The sequence below is a fragment of the Coptis chinensis genome, chromosome 2 (assembly GCF_015680905.1).
Source record: "Coptis chinensis isolate HL-2020 chromosome 2, ASM1568090v1, whole genome shotgun sequence".
Lineage (NCBI taxonomy): Eukaryota > Viridiplantae > Streptophyta > Magnoliopsida > Ranunculales > Ranunculaceae > Coptis > Coptis chinensis.
The window spans coordinates 108,505,381-108,522,844 of record NC_141457.1 but is presented as its reverse complement, the minus strand read 5'-3'; the positions used below and the strand labels follow the sequence as shown (position 1 = coordinate 108,522,844).

Here is a 17,464-nt window from a genome sequence, read left to right as displayed (position 1 = left end):
TATGATACTCAGTAGACAATCGAAGACAATATTTCACCCTACCACATTATGTCGTACCATATATGAATTTGTCCATATAACATAACCGAGGGTCATGTGTACCATATATGTTCTTTTTTCTTCTGACAAAAAGAAGAAAAAATAATTATGCAAAATACGGCAATTGAATAATTCAACTACCACATGTTGATATGATTGATCAGTCTTTTTAACGTAGGCTACAGATCATTCGTTTGTTTTTCGTTTTTTCCATTTTTGTTTTTTTCTTTTTAAGTTTGTTGAATTCCGATCCTGAGTAGAAATGAACTTCTTAATATAAACTTCATTGTCATCGTGAAGTAACGCGGAACCAAGATTACTGATTATGATCTCGCTGGGTTTGTTTTTAAGGATTCCTCTTTTAATTTATTGGACCAGAACTCCCTATTCAATTATTCATTGCCATAAAAAGATCTGACTGATTTGTTCAAGGCCTCAAGGGCAAAGTTATCTGATCACCGAGGATTTCATAGCAAAAGCAACCATATATCTTCTTTTTAAAAGATGTTTACTTGTATGTGAATTCAGAATTCCACGCTTTTACATCTGCACGTTTTTAAGAGTTAACATGCATGCTGGCTTGCGTGGAAGTCAGCTGAATTATATCGCCTTTGATGGGAATTATTTGCAAGAATCGTTGCTGAAAATCGGGGATAGGATATTTTGTTCTCTACAAATCTGTATCAAGAGGGAATACAAATCGGGTCACAGTCGCATACATTTAGAAGCATCATCAGCTCAGCAGTCAGCACATTATGAATCAGTTTATATGAACTATGAAGTAGTTAAACCATTTTTTAAAAATAATTATTATTGAGGCAATACATTTAAAATTATTAGCACGTACTTGGTTGGGTCCATGCCACATGAAAAGCCATTCACCCTCTACTGGGTTCGTAGCACAACAGAGACTCACTCAAAGTTATGGGCTCCATATAGACCCGACTGCACGACATCCATGAATGTAAGTGTACATTTTAACATATCACAGTCTATGATTCTATGTTCATCAAATTTCTGACGATTCACAACTGTAAATTTGTGAGTATGGCCGGTAAGGCATTCTATGCGTGTACTCTCTAAAGACTCTAATCCTCTAAACATCAATCTTAATCTTATCCAACTACCATAAACGAGTTTTGTTTAATTCAAGGAGATAAGAAAGCATCATCTTTATTGGTTAAGATCGTGACACTTTTTAAATTGATGCAGTGTAAAGCCGGCCAGTTAAAAGAGACAAGAGAGGCTAGTGGTTTATTTAGGCTATGGAACTGCAACTTGAAATTGATTAGCAGGTTGAGCATATTATTATTTGACTTGATTAGAGAGGAAGGGAGAAAGTTTTGGTAACTTGGCAGCATGTATAGATAAGCTCATGATTAGTTCAATAATGCCTAAAACGAGTGAAAGCAGAATATCAGACCTAACTGTGTGTTATAATTTGCTGCTTATTTTGCACCAGATTCCCCCCACATTGACAACCTCTTTTAGCTTAGCTTTGTCTTCTTGCACTATCAAGTTTCAATTATGTATGCTCAAAGCACGTGAGTATTTAATTTGCATAGTTAATTGTTATAGATTAGTGTAATTATACTAAAAAAAACTTATAAATTAGTGTTGGATATTAGTTATGGTCCTAAGTATCCACAAATGGCAATGGGGCATAGCATATATATAGTCCAGATGGATTAATTCCCAGGTTAACCATCCACTTAGCACAAAAAAGTATTACATTTTGTTTGCTTCCTTCACATCCACTCTTTTTCGCCATTTGACCAGATCATGCAGATGTTAATTTTTGCAGTCAAGATTCTCTCTATGACTCTGTAGACTGGAAGGCCTTTATGACGGGCCCAACTTAGAAAGTGGATGGGCCTGATGTCGTCCCAACTTGGGAGAAAAAACATGGGTAAAACCCATCTCTCTTCGGAAAAGGGTTTTGTGTTCATCATGGCTTCATTCAGGTGGATTCTGCAGCTCCACAAAGACGTGCCAAGAGCAGCTCGTTTTTACTCGCAAGGATTGGATTTCAACATTAACGTCTGCACTCTCCGCTGGGCCGAACTTCAATCTGGTCCACTCAAGCTCGGCCTTATGCAATCCAACAGGTTCCTTTTCTTTCCTTTTTTTTTCATGTTTCATGTTTCATTTGAAGTTAGTCTATTGATCCATCATTATCGTCGTGGTTAAATTGTGTCAATGCTTGAATACAAAAATTAAGATGTTGAATTTGGTTCCAAGAATTTAAAAAATACTTAATTGTCCTGCCTATTTCTGATTAGGGATTTTGTTAGAGTCAAGCAAGTGAAACTTCAAGTATATTCAAGTTTGGTTATTTGACACGAGCAAGAAACTAGTTGAGCCCAAGACAAGCCTGGGTACTTTAGGATATTGGAGCCGAGCTTAGTAAAGCCTGAGCATTTTTGGGCTTGATTAGTTTTTACATAACCTGTAGAATTTTTTTCAGGCTTGTCTCATATTGTGACAGGAGTTGGCATTGAGGGAGCCAAAATCTAACCGAACTTGAGTAGCTTTAGTTATTTGCAGGCCCTATTTTGCAACTAATATAGGAGAGTTATCAAGGAAAAGAGTTGATTGATTTGTGTTTGTCACTTTTTCTAGAGGCTATTCCTTGCTTATGCACAAATGTGCCCGTTGTTATGAAATGGGTAGGGCTACCGTTTAAGATCTGTACTTATGCCCAACTTTGATCCGTTATGCTTCAGAAATGTCAATTATTGATTATCTATGAAATGTATAACTTAAAACTTAGTTTAGTATTTAAATTGATGAAGAAAATAAGTAAAATTTGTATTCCACGAATTAATCACTGACCAACACTTGTTTCACAGTGACCATGTTGTCCAGAAGGGCTACTCTTCACTTCTATCTTTCACAGTCGAAGACATTAACAACACGATTACAAAGTTAATGCCATTAGGAGCTGAGTTGGATGGTCCCATCAAATATGAGATCTATGGAAAGGTAACAGTCACATTTCATTATTTCAATAGTCATATAAAGTCATCTAAACATCACTGGGCTCCTTGCTTGGATAAGTTGATAGTCCAACCTTTCTTGGTTGGCTTGCAGGTTGCAGCAGTAAGGTGCATGGACGGGCACATGTTGGGCCTTTATGAGCCTGCATGATAAGACCAGAAGGCTTTGCGCCAATAAGTAGGCAACTTATATTTTGGACTGACGAGGTGAGAGCTTCTATTGTGACATCTCAAATTTCTTTCAAATGGGAAACACATGAGAAACTGCTCCATTCTGCGGGTTCCCCTGAAAAATGGATATCGTTTCTCTGTCCAAATCAATCACTGTTGTACACAGTGTGTAGAGTGTTGGACCTGAATTTTTTTTGGCATTTAGAAGAGTGTGTAAGAAGCTTACTCTTAAGTGCTTATGTGGAGAGAGAGACTTCTGAAAATAGTAATCTATGATTTTAGTTAGATTAGAAAGGTAATTTGTTTCAGAAATGCACCCGTGGCTAGTGGGAAATGTACACAGATTTACTAGCCATTGTAAGAGTAAAATGTTACCTTCCATGTATATGGGATATTGCTTGTCGTTTGTATCTCCAAGCAGTGAAAGAAAATTGGCCTTAGATTTTTTAGGTAGCTGGGCTGCTCTTCTTTGCCTGTTCATAGAGTTCTCGTCTTGTGCCTTTCAGGAAACAATACCCATGGCTAAAATAAAAATTCCATTCTACATTTCTACTTGAATATTTTTCTACATATACATGAAAATTACTGCATACCTGCTGCACTTGAAGGTGGAGATACATGTTTGCATGGAAAAAAGGTGTGCTACCAACTGATAGAACAGACATGCGCTTCCTTGATGCAGTTTCCACGTTCAATAGTTTTCGTGCCTTTATGTCAATAAGATTATAGCTGTGGCCCACTGAAGCTTCTGCTGAATGAATCCGCTGGATATCCATAAATTGAGACAGATGTTTACAGGCAAACATAAACGTAAAATGAGAATGGAAAGGCATAAAGTCCGTACACTTAATGAATCATCAAGGCTAGTTGCTTCAAGCAGGTCTCTAGAAACAAAGTTCCGTCCAATGCCACCGGCCATGATCTCCTCTGCAGTTGGAGGTACAGAATTAAGTGTAAAAGCCTGCAGAACGGGGACATAGCTTCAGGTAAGACTTTTAGTGCCATAGTTGTTGACAAGCAGATATACTAGCCGTATTTACCAAGCCATTACTGTTGAACCCAAATGCACAGCTTGGGAGTTCCCCTGCATATGTGTAAGCTGTGAAGGACAGTCCACTAGGCAGTCTTGCTTTGATCAGATAGCTGCACCCCATAGTTAATCATTAAACCTTTAGGACAAGAAACTCGGTTAATTGGCAAAGCAGAGTAATGTGTTGTCTAAATGACACAACTCAATATCCCTCCAGAGAATTCAAATGACAAAGTCCGACTGATGTTCAACTTTGATGGAACAGGTAAAATAGTACATGTAACATATGAAGTACAAGTGTCACTTCAGTTTCTTTACAAAGATCAGAGTGAAAGTGAATAAGAGCGTTACGTGTGCCCAACCAAAGCAATATTGGCATCCTCGTTGTGTGCTGCCATGGCCATTGATTCTGTTACGATAAGAATATCTGAACAGTCATCTGAGGTGTCAGTATGTGTCGACGGCTCTTTCTTTGGAAGAAATGGTAGTATCTCCTTCCTGAAGTTGATTAGTATTAACTGAACCAGAAAACCTCAAATGTAAGAGCAGGCATGGAAACATATCACCACTAGGTTAAGTAGATATACAATGAACATTACATTGAGAACCGGCACACCACTCCCTTCGGCTGTCCCTGATAGTTCATCCCAGTACCTGGGGTACTTCTTCCTGTTTGATTCGGATAGCGCTCTAATAAGTGGCTGCGATTGTGGAGATTGTGCAAAAGGGAGGAGCTGATGCTGAAGGATGAGGTCTGTGTCTAACCTGCTCTTAATCAGATGGGAGAACCTTTGACCTATCAAGAAGCCCATTTCATAGGCTTCTTCGCAAGGACCAACCTCAAATGTTTCTAACATTTCCTTGTTGGAGCTCTCCATCAGTTTGGTATTGTCTCCGTTTTCAGTTCCCATGTTCATGAACTTTCCTTGCAGTTCGAGATTAACCAGGTATATCTTATCCACACTGTTTAACCAATGTACATCCGGAGCCCAAGTTTTGAGTCACAGAAATTAGGAACTGGGATTGTTGACATTATTTTATTCCGCTAAAGACACTCACACTTGGCGAACAAAAAAATTGGACGACTCTAATGGGCTAAACTCAAAAGCCAAGCCACTCGTGAGTTTTTGTTTGGGACCACACCATTTTATTTTCTCTTGTTCACTCCAGTACAAACAACAAACACATGTAAAATTAGAGATATCAACTACCTATTCTGGGAAGTGTATTAGACCGGTGACTAAAGTGAGTCGTTCATAAGATTAAGTTTGGGTTGGTTTTGGAGCAATCACGGATAAAAGTAACTGATTTTAGTTGAAATTGGGATTCTCAAACAACTAAGGCACATCAAAAGCAACGATGTTCCTTCGCACTAAAACAAGAAGTAAAAGCATGAGTTCAAATCTAAGGTACATAATTTGACATTGTGGTCCTGACCGGTATCATTCAATCAAAATTAACAACTCAACATCATCATTAAGTTTAAGTTGGGTATTGTTGAAATCCACATTAAGGTCGAGATTGAAACCAATTTTCACAAAGAAACTATGTAAACTTTAATCTGGCTTGAGAAAAAGAAGAGTAATGAATGAAATATAATGCAATTTTGATTATGAGTTTATTGCATCTACTAAAGGAAAACTGGAGAAAATGAAGAGTCAAAATCTCTAGTTCTAGAGAAAATGGAAAGGGGTAATAAGGTGGGTTCCCCAAACAAAAGCCTGACGTTTGCCTTTGCTTTGCTTTAGCCAGTTTGAGTCATCCAGTTTTTTGCTTGCCAGGTGCGAGTGTGTTTAGTAACTGGATCACAGCTATTGTGCGGCTGTAGAATTTGAGTGAAACTATGTGTCAAATATATATGTCCCTTGATCCCGACCCTTTTGTAACTTACCTCCAATGCTCCAATAGCATAAGGAGCATAATTCATTAGTACCATGGAACATTGCATATTCATGAGGTGAGCAGCTATTGATAGAATAATCCAAACGCTATTAATGTTGTAGGTGTCAATGTACGTGACTGGACAAACACCAGGAACACCAACAGTTACCCTCCTCAAGGACAAAATGTGAAAAACTGAAAACGGAGAAGAAATAGAAATTGGATATCCAATTGATTATCAATTTCTTGTCTGGTAAGAATTGTTAACAGTTTGACACCGTTGGAAAGAAATATTATCAATATTAATCACACTAGCATGATGCATGTGCTCCGCACATGATGTTTAGTAGTTGTTATTTGAGTTTAAATGACATAATTGTCTTTATTAGAATTACAAATTTATTTTAATATTTTGATTGGGTGTTTTGTAATTTAATCAAATGGATATGGGCAATTCCGTCCAAATAAAATGGTTGAAGAGACCAAGAGTTACATAAAAAAATATTAAAATACTGTTGCGGGACTGTAGATAACAGCCGCATTCTTTAAAGTATTTTAGATGATTTGTTTAGTTTTTAGAATTTGTCTCTGTTAGTTTGTCATTTAAGCCCAAACTTCTACGGCTTTATTGTTATCTGGGCCTTTGGCCTTTAGGTTTGCCAAGTCCAAACTGGGCCGGAACAGAAAAAAGGGGTTACCGAACTTTTAGTCTTGTTAGCACCAGCGTGTCAGAAATCGAACATGGGACAAATGAATTAGTATCGGAATTGGACTTGACAATTTTTTCATCGTCAAAATGCTTTAATGTATTTAACTATTGGTCATGTGTATTTCAGATTTTAAACTAATGAACAAGGGGGTCTGTAACCTCAAACTTTATTAAAAAAAAACTATTCGTCATGTTTTTGAAAAATAATTAATTGAAACTACTGGTACACTCATTAGACTCAATTATGAAATTCCTTCAGCTTCAATGTCCAGAATGTGAGAATTACACTTATTCACACCATATGAAAAATGTTCAAAAAGACAGATCAGAAGCAGTTTTTCATGTGAGTAAGTACGCGATTGGGCCAAAGTGACAAACACAAAGGCCCTTAAAATAGTTGCATTTGGGGTATCCACTCAATTAAAAAGGGAGAAAACAAATTTCCTCTGTACCTCTTAAGTGAAGGAGCCACTAAACTCCAACCATATGTTACAAGGTTAGCATTATTCATTAGTACGAGTTTTGGAATACTGAGGTGCGTCATGTATGATAATTAATCCTTCATTATAAAAATGAAAAAACGTACGACAATAAATTCAGATGTACTGATCCGTTGGTCATATTAGCAGCGTGGTCTATCTCCTTTGCGAAGTGTGAAGACGAACAAAAAACAGTTTGAACACATATTTTCACAAGAAAGTGAGAAACAGTTTGCTCGTAGGAGCAAGGATTCTAGTTTAGAATAACAAATGTTCTACTACTACTAAGACTATCAACAAAAAAAAAGTTCTACTACTACTAAAAAAACAGTGTAGTACATTGCAAATCGTAAAATATTTCTCTATTCGAATTTATCACGTTATCACTTATCAGTAGGCCTAATGGATTTAACTATCTTCATCAAAGTCAAGTAAAGCATTCATTTGTACTACACTGGTAAATGAGACATTGAGACAAGGCAACCAAAAAAATATAAATTCAATTCAGGCGAAGGTCGTCACAGAAAATTTATTTTACTATACCCGAGCTTAGAGGTGAGGTCTGCTGTTAGGAGCGTATATGTAGGGCCCGTTATCGTGTCCACTAGTCTGGGAACCATCGTCCCTTCACATCTTTCCATTGAACTGAATACAAAGTTAGTACTTAGTACTCATCTCACTTTTGTCATATGTTCAAGCGGGTCACTCTCATTCCATCACTATCTCTTAGTATAGGAGGATTCCACATTGTAAATGTCTAATTTTATATTACGGAATTAATAGGACATTACACCAATAATTTAAAATTTATTTTTAGTTTAGGATGAAAAAAAAAGATAGTTGTGGTGGATGAAAGTGGTTGTTCTTCATAGGTAAATATATGTTTACGTATCCAGTCAAATGTGCTGAGATCATAGTTCGGAATTTTGAAATTCTCGGAATTCCGATAAATCTAAAAATGGAAATTCATTAAATTTCGACCCCTATTATATTTGGAATTTCGGATCATTTCAAAATTTCAGATATTTCGACTCTATATTCAGAATTCCAATTTTAAAAAAAATCAAAATTTCAAACGGAATTTCAAAATTTCATTCGAAATCACGAACTATGGCTGAGATTATAAGCCAGACTAAAATCAAACTAACGTAATTCTAGAGGTGCCTTTTGTAGGCATTGCGAGTGTACATCTAGTAGGACACGTGTGGTGGCATGCGTGTAGTAGCTCTAGAGGTTAGGCTGTTTGAACTGGCATAGGGCGTAATAATAATAAACGGCTGTAATGATTTGAGTATTACGACGGGTGGAGGCTTAATGCTAATGATAACAATTATGAGAGTAGTAGATGATTATGTCACGAGATGAACTCAAGTGAGAAATTATTGATATACGAGTGAGCAAGTGCTCGAGTTTTTGGAGTCAAGTAGGTGGAGTTGTTGTATGTGGACTGTGTGCAGATTACGTGCTTGATCAATAGGATGTTCCTCACACACATGAATCTCAAATAACTTCCGTTCACCCCCCCAAGCCACGCCATCAAATAAAGTTTCGGGTACCCTAAAACTTTTTCACTAACATATATTTGTTAAATTCTTCCCCACCACCACCACCCCTCCCCCTTCTCACTGTTTTCAAAAATTAATCAAAAACAGTAGTGTTATTTTCAGTTGATTGACCTGAAAGTTAACTAAGTAACTAACAACCCAAATTTACGGTTTGGAGGAGGGGGATCTAATTGGGTCATCTAGTTGGAGAGGGAGAGGTGAATCAGGTGATACTAGTTAACCCAAACCCTTTTTTTTAAAGTGACCAGACTAGAACAGCTTTATAGATAGATAGGTATCAACCCCACATTAGACATTCCTAAATTTTCAATTTTTATAAAGAAGCAGCAAAAGTCAAAATGTCAGTCAAATTATCTGAAACATACCGTATGGCGTATAGCACATTGGAATGTTAAACAAATGTTTTGGGATTTTGGAAGGATGATTCCTCCGTACAGTTACTTTTCGATTTCATACATCGTGCGCCATGTCATCCCTAGATCAGAGATCATGGACCAAATAAAAGTATATTCAACTGTTGAGTCTTATGTAGGTGTTTTGAATATTGATATTCACGATGATTGTTGAATGTTGAGACACCTTTAACCTTTTTACTTGAAGGCAGGCAAGAATGCAAGATTGAATGAAAGGTCAATCCTGCTGGATACTCTGACACGGCTGGTCCTCATAGAAAGGTCGTGACGCCGTCAGTCCGTCACGTGTACAGGCCAGCAGAATCCATTGAAGTTTCCACGCGCAAAAATTCTTTTGAGACTCCTCAGAAAGACTAGCTGTATGTAATTTTGACTGCTCCTCCGTAACAGACTTTACCACATTTCTCCAAACTAGCTCACCTATAGTTCTGTTTGCATATTATCGAAAAAAAAAAAAAAAAAAAAAAAAATAGTTCTGTTTGCTTACATTCTTGAGTTTGAAATGTTTATTGAGGTCGAAATGTAAATATAGTAACATGTTCCCTAATTTACCAAACTAAGAATTTACATTTCACTAAGAATTTTTTTAGAAAGTAATAATCATAAAAACATACATATCATATCTCACATGGGTACCAAACTAGAAGACCTTATGATCATGCCCACCATAATCAGGGTCGGCACTGAGCTTTGGGTGGCCTAGGCAAGCCTCCTCAAAATAAGCTCTTTTCTTAGAGCATTCCCAATGCAGGTGGATATAGTGGGAATGTGAAAATATTCACCTCCAAATGGTTCAAAATCTTTGCCCAATGCAAAAGTGAATATGAAGGTGACTATTTTCCCAAGTCAAAACGAGAGTGAAACTTTCAACCGATATAGTGGCTGAGTTGTGAACTTCGAATGGAATGTTGGATCCCGTCTTGTTTTTTTTTTTTTTTTTAAATTGGTTTTTTTTTCAGACGGGATGTTGGATTCCGTCTCGCGTGTTTTCGACTTTTTTTCAGTTTTTTTTTTAACTTCAAACGGGATGTTTCATTCCGTCTTGCACGTTTTTTCGACTTTTTTTTTTTTTTAACTTCAGATGAGATGTTTCATTCCGTCTGGCGCATTTTTTCGATTTTTACATTCAGACGGAATCCAACATCCCGTCTGAGATTATTTTTCACATTTGCATTGGGCAATCTCACCTTGCTTTTCACCAAAACGGTGGAAAATAGGAAAAATATTGCCTACGTGGAGGTGAATAATAGTGGCTTGCATTGAAAATGCTCTTAGGAAACAAAAAAAATAAAAAAAGGGTTTACCGTAACTTTGTTTCTTTTGTTTCACTAAAAGAATTTAGTTGGGCTTATAAACCAAATAGGCCTAACCAGACTTTGATAATAATAATAATAATATGGACATGGGCAGTGAATATGTAGCCCATTAGGAGCCCTACATATATAACAATAAGTGGGGGCCCTAGCGCTAGACGGTGGTCTATATTGCCTACTCCTAAGAGCCGCCCTAACCATGTTTCTCAAATTGTACAATATATGCATGCTGCACATATGCAAAGATACAATGCATCCATGTTTTAAGACAATAAAAGTGTCATTTGCAAAAGCGTCAGTTTTTTTTTTTTTTGGCAAGTCTGTTTTAAATGAAATCAATAATTCTTTGATGTTAGTGTAGTTCAACCCTCAGACCTTTGGTATCATCACCCACAGATTTTACCTACTTTGCTAGTCAGCACTTGCAAAAATGTGTGGATAAGTATGTTTTTAAAGAAATCAGTAACTCAATAGTGTGTAACATGATTTGAACCCTAGACCTATGGTATCATCACCTAAAGGTTTTACCAACTAAGCTATAAGGCACTTATAAAAATTGATCTTTTTTTAGTTCGACCCGACCAAGCCACCATCCATATAAATGAATTTGTGAATTAAAACCAAACATCATGACCTTAGAATCTTAGGTTCTTGGTACCAAGGCAGAAAATTTTCATATCAGGATATATATCATGTACTCAAAAAATCGATATATATCAGAAATATAAAAAATATCAAAGATATATATATTTTTTGGTGAACTGGTCAAATTATCACTATATATAAGAAATATTGTTGATATATATCGGAAATATCAGTCAAACAATATATCATATATATCAAATATATCACCAACATATAAGATATAAATAGGAAAATGAGATATATATCAGCTAGAAAAAAAAAAAACCTACAATATTCAATTGGAGATATATCGAATATTTCCATATTGGGTACCCAAAAAAATAATATATATAGTCATTCTCTAAAAAGTAACTACTTAAGTCAACTTAAAATAAGTACGTAAATAAATTTTTACCTATAAAATGAATTCAAGCCTAATTTTTTGTGGTTATGAAATACTCACCATATGAATCATCTCCACAAAATTTCAGCTCGTTTGGAAACCTCTAAAATAGATAAAAATTGTTGTAATTTTGTAAAAAGAAATCTAACGGTATAGAAATGTCGAGATTTTGCAATAATTTTTTGCAAATGTTTGAGGTTTCCAAATGAGCTAAAATTTCAGGGAGATGATATTTATATTGAGTATATCATATCCACAAAATAGTGGGGTTGAATTCATTTTCTATATAAAGTTTTACCTACGTATTTATTTTAAGTTAACTTAAGTAGCTATCTTAGAAGTACATACTTATTTTAAGTTAAAATAAGTACGTAAGTAAAACTTCACCTATAAAATGAATTCAAACATAATTTTTTGTGGATATCATTTACTCACCATAAACACCATCTCTATAAAATTTCAACTCATTTGGAAATCTCTAACTAGGCAAAAGATAATTGCAAAAATATTATTTTCTAGACTGTTAAATTTCTTTTTAAAAATGACAATAATTTTTATCGGGTTAGAAGTTTCCAAATGAGTTGAAATTTTGTAGAGACAGTCTTTATGGTAAGTAGATGATATCCACCCAAAATTTGGTTTGAATTCATTTTTTAGTTGAAATTTTACTTACATATTTATTTTAACTTAATATATATACAGTCCTTCTCTAAAAAGTAGCTATTTAAGTTAACTTAAAATAAGTACGTAGGTAAAACTTCACCTAGAAACTAAATTCAACTCCAATGATTTGTGGATATGATATACCCACTATAAAGATCATCTCCATAAAATTTTAGCTCATTTGGAAACCTCAAATATTGGCAAAACAATATTGCAAAAACTCGATATTTCTAGACCGTTAGATTTGTTTTTAAAGATGACCACAATTTTTATCTATGTTAGATGCTTCCAAATAAGCTGAAATTTTGTGGAAATGATCTTTATGGTGAGTGCTTCATAACCAAAAAAATAATAATTAGGTTTGAATACATTTTATAGGTGAAGTTTTACTTATGTACTTATTTTAAGTTAATTTAAGTAGCTATTTTTTAGAAAAGGACTATATATATACGGTCCCGATCTTAGAAAGACTATATATTCATTTTAAGTATATATATATATATATACACAATCCCGATCTTAGAAGTACATATTTATTTTAAATTAAAATAAGTACATAAGTAAAACATCAATATTTTGTGGGAATTACCTACACACCATAAAGATAATCTCAATAAAAATTGAGCTCATTTGGAAATCTCTAACCTAGCTAAAAATTGTTGTCATCTTTAAGAATAAATCCAATGGTCCAGAAATGTCGAGTTTTTGCAATCATCTTGTTTAGGTGAGAGATTTCCAAATGATATGAAATTTTGTGGGGATGATCTTTATCGTGAGTAGGTCATATTTACAAAAAGTTAAAATTGGATTTATTTTCTAGGTAAAGTTTTATTTGTGTACTTATTTTAACTTAAAATAAGTATGCAATTCTATTATACGAGCAGATTCCGTTTACCATATTTTTTATACTTTAGTTTATACCACATCCCTTTACAAGATGAATTAAGTGTTAATAATTTGTGGATATGATCTACTAACCATAGATAACATCTCCACAAAAAATTATCTCATTTGGAAATCTCTAACCTAGTTAAAAATTGTTGTAAACTTTGATTTTTTTTTAACGGTTCAGATTTTTAGATTTTGGAATCAGTTTTTACATAGTTAAACAGTAACAAATGAGGTGAAATTTTATAGAGATGATCTTCATGGTTAGTTGAACACATCCATATAAAACTATGTTATAATTCATGTTGTAGGTAAAGTAGTGGGGCGTGGTATAAACTATGATATAAAAAATGTGGTAAACAAAACCTGCTCGATATATATAAATAAATGCAAGTTCTTCCTAATTTCCTCAATCAGGTAATAGTACTACGTGAAGTATGTGGATTTTAGTGATGTAGTTGCTATCTAAGAGCATATCTACGTGGTGGAGGCATCAAATGTTATGTTTGAGGCAAACATCCGCAAATAATGACCAATTCTAGGTGGGAGGCAAACTTAGTGGGGCCTATTTTAGTAGTTAACAATTTTAATTTTTTTTTATAAAAAAAATATGGTGTATTTTGGTTAAGTAGGTACCATTTTAGATTTTTTTGCATTAAAATACTCATTTTCCCATAAAAATGTAGGAATAGTAAATCCAACAAAAAACACATACCACACTCACAATGTCGTGTGACACTCCGATACTTGGAGTATCGCATGGAATGTTGAACCCCCGCCCCTCCCCTCTCACACGATACTCCCCTCACACAACACTGTCGCGCGATAGTGGAAATGTCGTGACGCATCCGGAGACGAAACAACAAGGGTCTGTTTGTTAAATTTTAACTAATGGAAAGGAAAGGAAATAAGTGGTCCACTATGGAAAGGAAAGGAAAGGAATGGAATGGAATGGAAATAGTTTAAAAAAATATTTCTTGTTTTGGCAACTGTGGAAAGGAAAATAAATTGTAATGCTTTTTTTTTTTCCTTTCCTTTCCCTAAAATTTTAGTCCTGCGGACCATGGACACAAAATCATTTCCATTTCCTTGGTTTTGTTTCCGTGACGAGGAAAAAAAAACTTTCCTTTCCCTTTCCAAACAAACAACAAAAAACTATGGAAAAGGACCACACCTAACAAGCATTTCCAAAAAAACAAACAGGCCCCAAATTTGCCAAAAACGGATGCGACTGGACACTTGATGACTTTATATTTGAGTCCACCTATAATTAGATTTGGCTGAAATTGTGAATGGTGGAGGCAAATTTGACACTTATTGCCTCTACCTAGAGATGCTGATGCTCTAATGTTCTCTCCTTCTTCCGATCCTCGTTCATTCCTGAGCTAATAATTCTTTTTTTTCGAGTAAAAACCAATAGTTCACGTGCAGAGTAACATTGGATTCTTTGATTGATTGGATAATGCACCATCACGAGCTCGTGGGACCAGAATTAAAGTCAACACACATTTTTAAGTTTTAGTCTGAAATTAAGGTTGCAAGAGAAAAATTAGTAGTTGTCCTATGCGTTGTCTGTTCCTAAAATGGTCATATCGCCGTAGACAGCTTACCACGTGGCAATTAAAAATGTTTTGTGTACGAGGTATTTTAGGACTATAGGTCAAATATTATGAATTTATGATAATGAGTTCTAGGCATAGTAAAAAAATAGGTATTTGTTATTGACATATCCCAAATTGTGTTGGGCAGACTCCAACAAAAAAAATTATTATTACAAGTGTGCTATTAGTCTTAAAAAATTGAATTCGAAAACTCTATCCGACTAAACCGTTCATTGTGCAAACCCAACGATGTGGCCACACCGTTTGAGATTTGAACTTTGAAAAAATATAAAGTTCTGTTTTTTGGCGTTTGAGACTTAGTCCAAACGGTGTGGTCACACCAATCCACTTGGACTAAGTCTCCAACGATATGGCCACACCGTTTGGGTAAAGTCCCATCGATGCCGCCACACACCGTTGGAGACTTAACCCAAACGTGTGGTTTTGATTGAACTTTGAAAAATATAAAATTCTATTTTTGGCCTCTTGGCCGGTGTGCCGGCCACACCGCGTTTGAGACCAAATCCAAAGCGGTGCCACATCATGATTTTCGCAACAATGAACAACCTAGCCGGATCATTTAAGCCTAGGGTTTTCGAACTCAATTTTTTGAGACCAATGGCACACTTGTAATAATTGTTTTTTTTTGAGTCTGCCCAACACAATATGGGGTCCGTCAGTAATAGGACTAAAAAAATATCGCGATATAGGGATATATCGACCTGTGAAATCACAATAGATATCGTGGATATATAGCTTTCTATAGAGATATTTTACATTGGCATACATGCAGATTCAAAGATATATCCACAAGTATCACCTATTGTTGATATTTTTATATATATCGTTACGTATTCTCAATAATTCTTTAGAATATAATAATAAACAATAATTTAAATTCTCATTATCAACCAAAAACGGTTGAGATCATAATCTCTCGCAATTTATCTCCAAATATCCCCAATATCATAAATTTATCGTGATATTCATAGATATATCAATAATTGATTATATCGAGTATCATATCGTGTGATATATCTTTACTCCTTTCATAAATCCTTGATAGATATCGTATTATATTGCGATAAATCACAATATTTTTATGAGCTGGAGTTTGTGCTGTTGAAGCGCTAATCAGGAGCAAATCGGTCCAAAAGCTTATAGCGATTAATAGGATTAATCGTAATTAATCAGGAATTAATTGGAATTAATCGCCTTAGTTAATTTACAATACATAATTACATATGTCGCATATAACAACCTAAAACAAAAAAAAAAAAAAAAAAAAAAACTACAAGCAATCAAACATAACTTTTAGCCAAAAAAACAAGTATAGCCTCATTTGAATATTGTCTTCTGTCCGCATAAGTTGAAGTGTTAACAAAGCATACCAAAATGTTGGACTCTATCATGACACAACCACTCAATTTAACAATGAAAATATGAAACACTAAGAGTCTCATATAGTCATATATACTCATACTCATTTCTTAATTTCTCAAAATGATAGAAAAAGTAGAAAGAGCACTCTACTATCTATTTACGTAGTATATATAAGTGTAGAACGACATAAGATACAAAAACTTCCTGAGCAGATATGAAAGAAAAAAAAGAAAAAAAAAAAAAAAAAAAAAACATAAAGACTAGCTTGAGCAATGGAGTGGTGAAGGGTTTTTTTTTGTGGTTTTTCATTTTTTTTTACCGTTTTGATTGTATTTTCCTCGATAAGCGAAATGTTTTAAATATGGATTCATGGGTTTTTTTAGTTTTGGGTTTTCTTTTGTGGATTTTAATTAAAAAAACAAAACAAAACGGCATACCTATCAAGCGGAGTTTTTGTTATACCAATTTCTCGGAAAACGACTGATTAAGCCGAACAAATCGCTCGATTTGTAGCACCCGCTCAGACTTCTAATTTTTTTTTGATTGGATCGGTCGAGTGGCGCATAGCACTTATGCGCCGATTAATAGGCACTTAAATTGCCCAGGCCGGAGTACTCAATGTATCGAGAAAATGTGACACTCTTGACTCACTTGCCAAGAAGTAAGCCAGTGAGGCACTAGTACATTGTACACTACCCAATTCTCCTCCTCTAACCACGTGTCAGTTCATGAGGTCTCGGGTTCAAGTCTTGTAATGAGAATTATGCGGGATTTATCACCCTTGGGCCTAGGCGGTGGCCTTCAGGCTAGGATTGGTTCCAACCACCCACGAACACCTCTCCTCAGCGGTGTCGTAAAAAAATTACCTTCACCAAAAAAATAAAAGTGAATGAAATAATGAGGATGTGTCGTGGCCACTATTATGTTCCAGTGTAAAATAAAAATATAGAATTAGAAAAAGAATTTGGACTTACAATGTTTTTTTTTTTTTTTCCATACAGTGAAAACAGAGTTGGAAATTTGAATAAACCTGCTTTACAACAAGTGGAGCCTATCCTGTGGGCGAAAACAGAGACTCCATTAAAACTCTTAACCTTTATAGTTCGCGCTAACGCCTAAACCCAGGGAGTTAGGTCCGTCGTTTAGATCGGGTAGTGGTGATTGTGTCTTTGGTCAGTCCTATCAAGGTTACTTTGATTTATCTTTTCTTTGATTTTTGTTTTTCTCTTATCTCCATCTATTTTTCACAACACATCTTAGTTAGGTTTCGACCAGGTCTGAGCCCCTCGTCCCCCTCCCCCAT

The 17,464-nt window shown here is 35.2% G+C and overlaps 2 protein-coding genes and 1 long non-coding RNA gene across 8 annotated transcripts; 2 read left to right on the top strand and 1 right to left on the bottom strand.

Annotated features, from left to right (window-relative positions):
- The first annotated feature begins 1,673 nt into the window (after positions 1 to 1,673).
- Positions 1,674 to 3,755, top strand: LOC147520339 (uncharacterized). Of its 2 annotated transcripts, XM_086591882.1 has the most exons (3): positions 1,674 to 2,147; positions 2,892 to 3,024; positions 3,133 to 3,755. In XM_086591882.1, the coding sequence occupies exons 1-3, from the start codon at positions 1,909 to 1,911 to the stop codon at positions 3,187 to 3,189; spliced, it is 429 nt and encodes a 142-aa protein (XP_086448008.1). In that variant the 5' UTR covers positions 1,674 to 1,908; the 3' UTR covers positions 3,190 to 3,755. The 2 variants fall into 2 exon arrangements, with proteins under 2 accessions (XP_086448008.1, XP_086448007.1); XM_086591881.1 differs by having other exon boundaries at positions 1,811 to 2,147; positions 2,892 to 3,189.
- On the bottom strand, positions 2,826 to 5,156 carry LOC147520338 (uncharacterized). 5 transcript variants are annotated; one of them, XM_086591879.1, is made up of 8 exons: positions 5,005 to 5,156; positions 4,839 to 4,908; positions 4,591 to 4,757; positions 4,250 to 4,352; positions 4,054 to 4,170; positions 3,803 to 3,973; positions 3,585 to 3,708; positions 2,826 to 3,392 (listed from the first exon to the last, which is right to left on the bottom strand). In XM_086591879.1, the coding sequence occupies exons 1-8, from the start codon at positions 5,154 to 5,156 to the stop codon at positions 3,280 to 3,282; spliced, it is 1,017 nt and encodes a 338-aa protein (XP_086448005.1). In that variant the 3' UTR covers positions 2,826 to 3,279. The 5 variants fall into 5 exon arrangements, with proteins under 5 accessions (XP_086448005.1, XP_086448004.1, XP_086448006.1 ...); XM_086591878.1 differs by having other exon boundaries at positions 4,839 to 5,156; XM_086591880.1 differs by having other exon boundaries at positions 2,826 to 3,181; positions 4,839 to 5,156.
- Positions 4,058 to 5,514, top strand: LOC147520337 (uncharacterized). Its single transcript, XR_015212580.1, has 2 exons — positions 4,058 to 4,195; positions 4,505 to 5,514. It is a non-coding gene; the product is annotated as an uncharacterized LOC147520337 (long non-coding RNA).
- Positions 5,515 to 17,464: the final 11,950 nt, after the last annotated feature.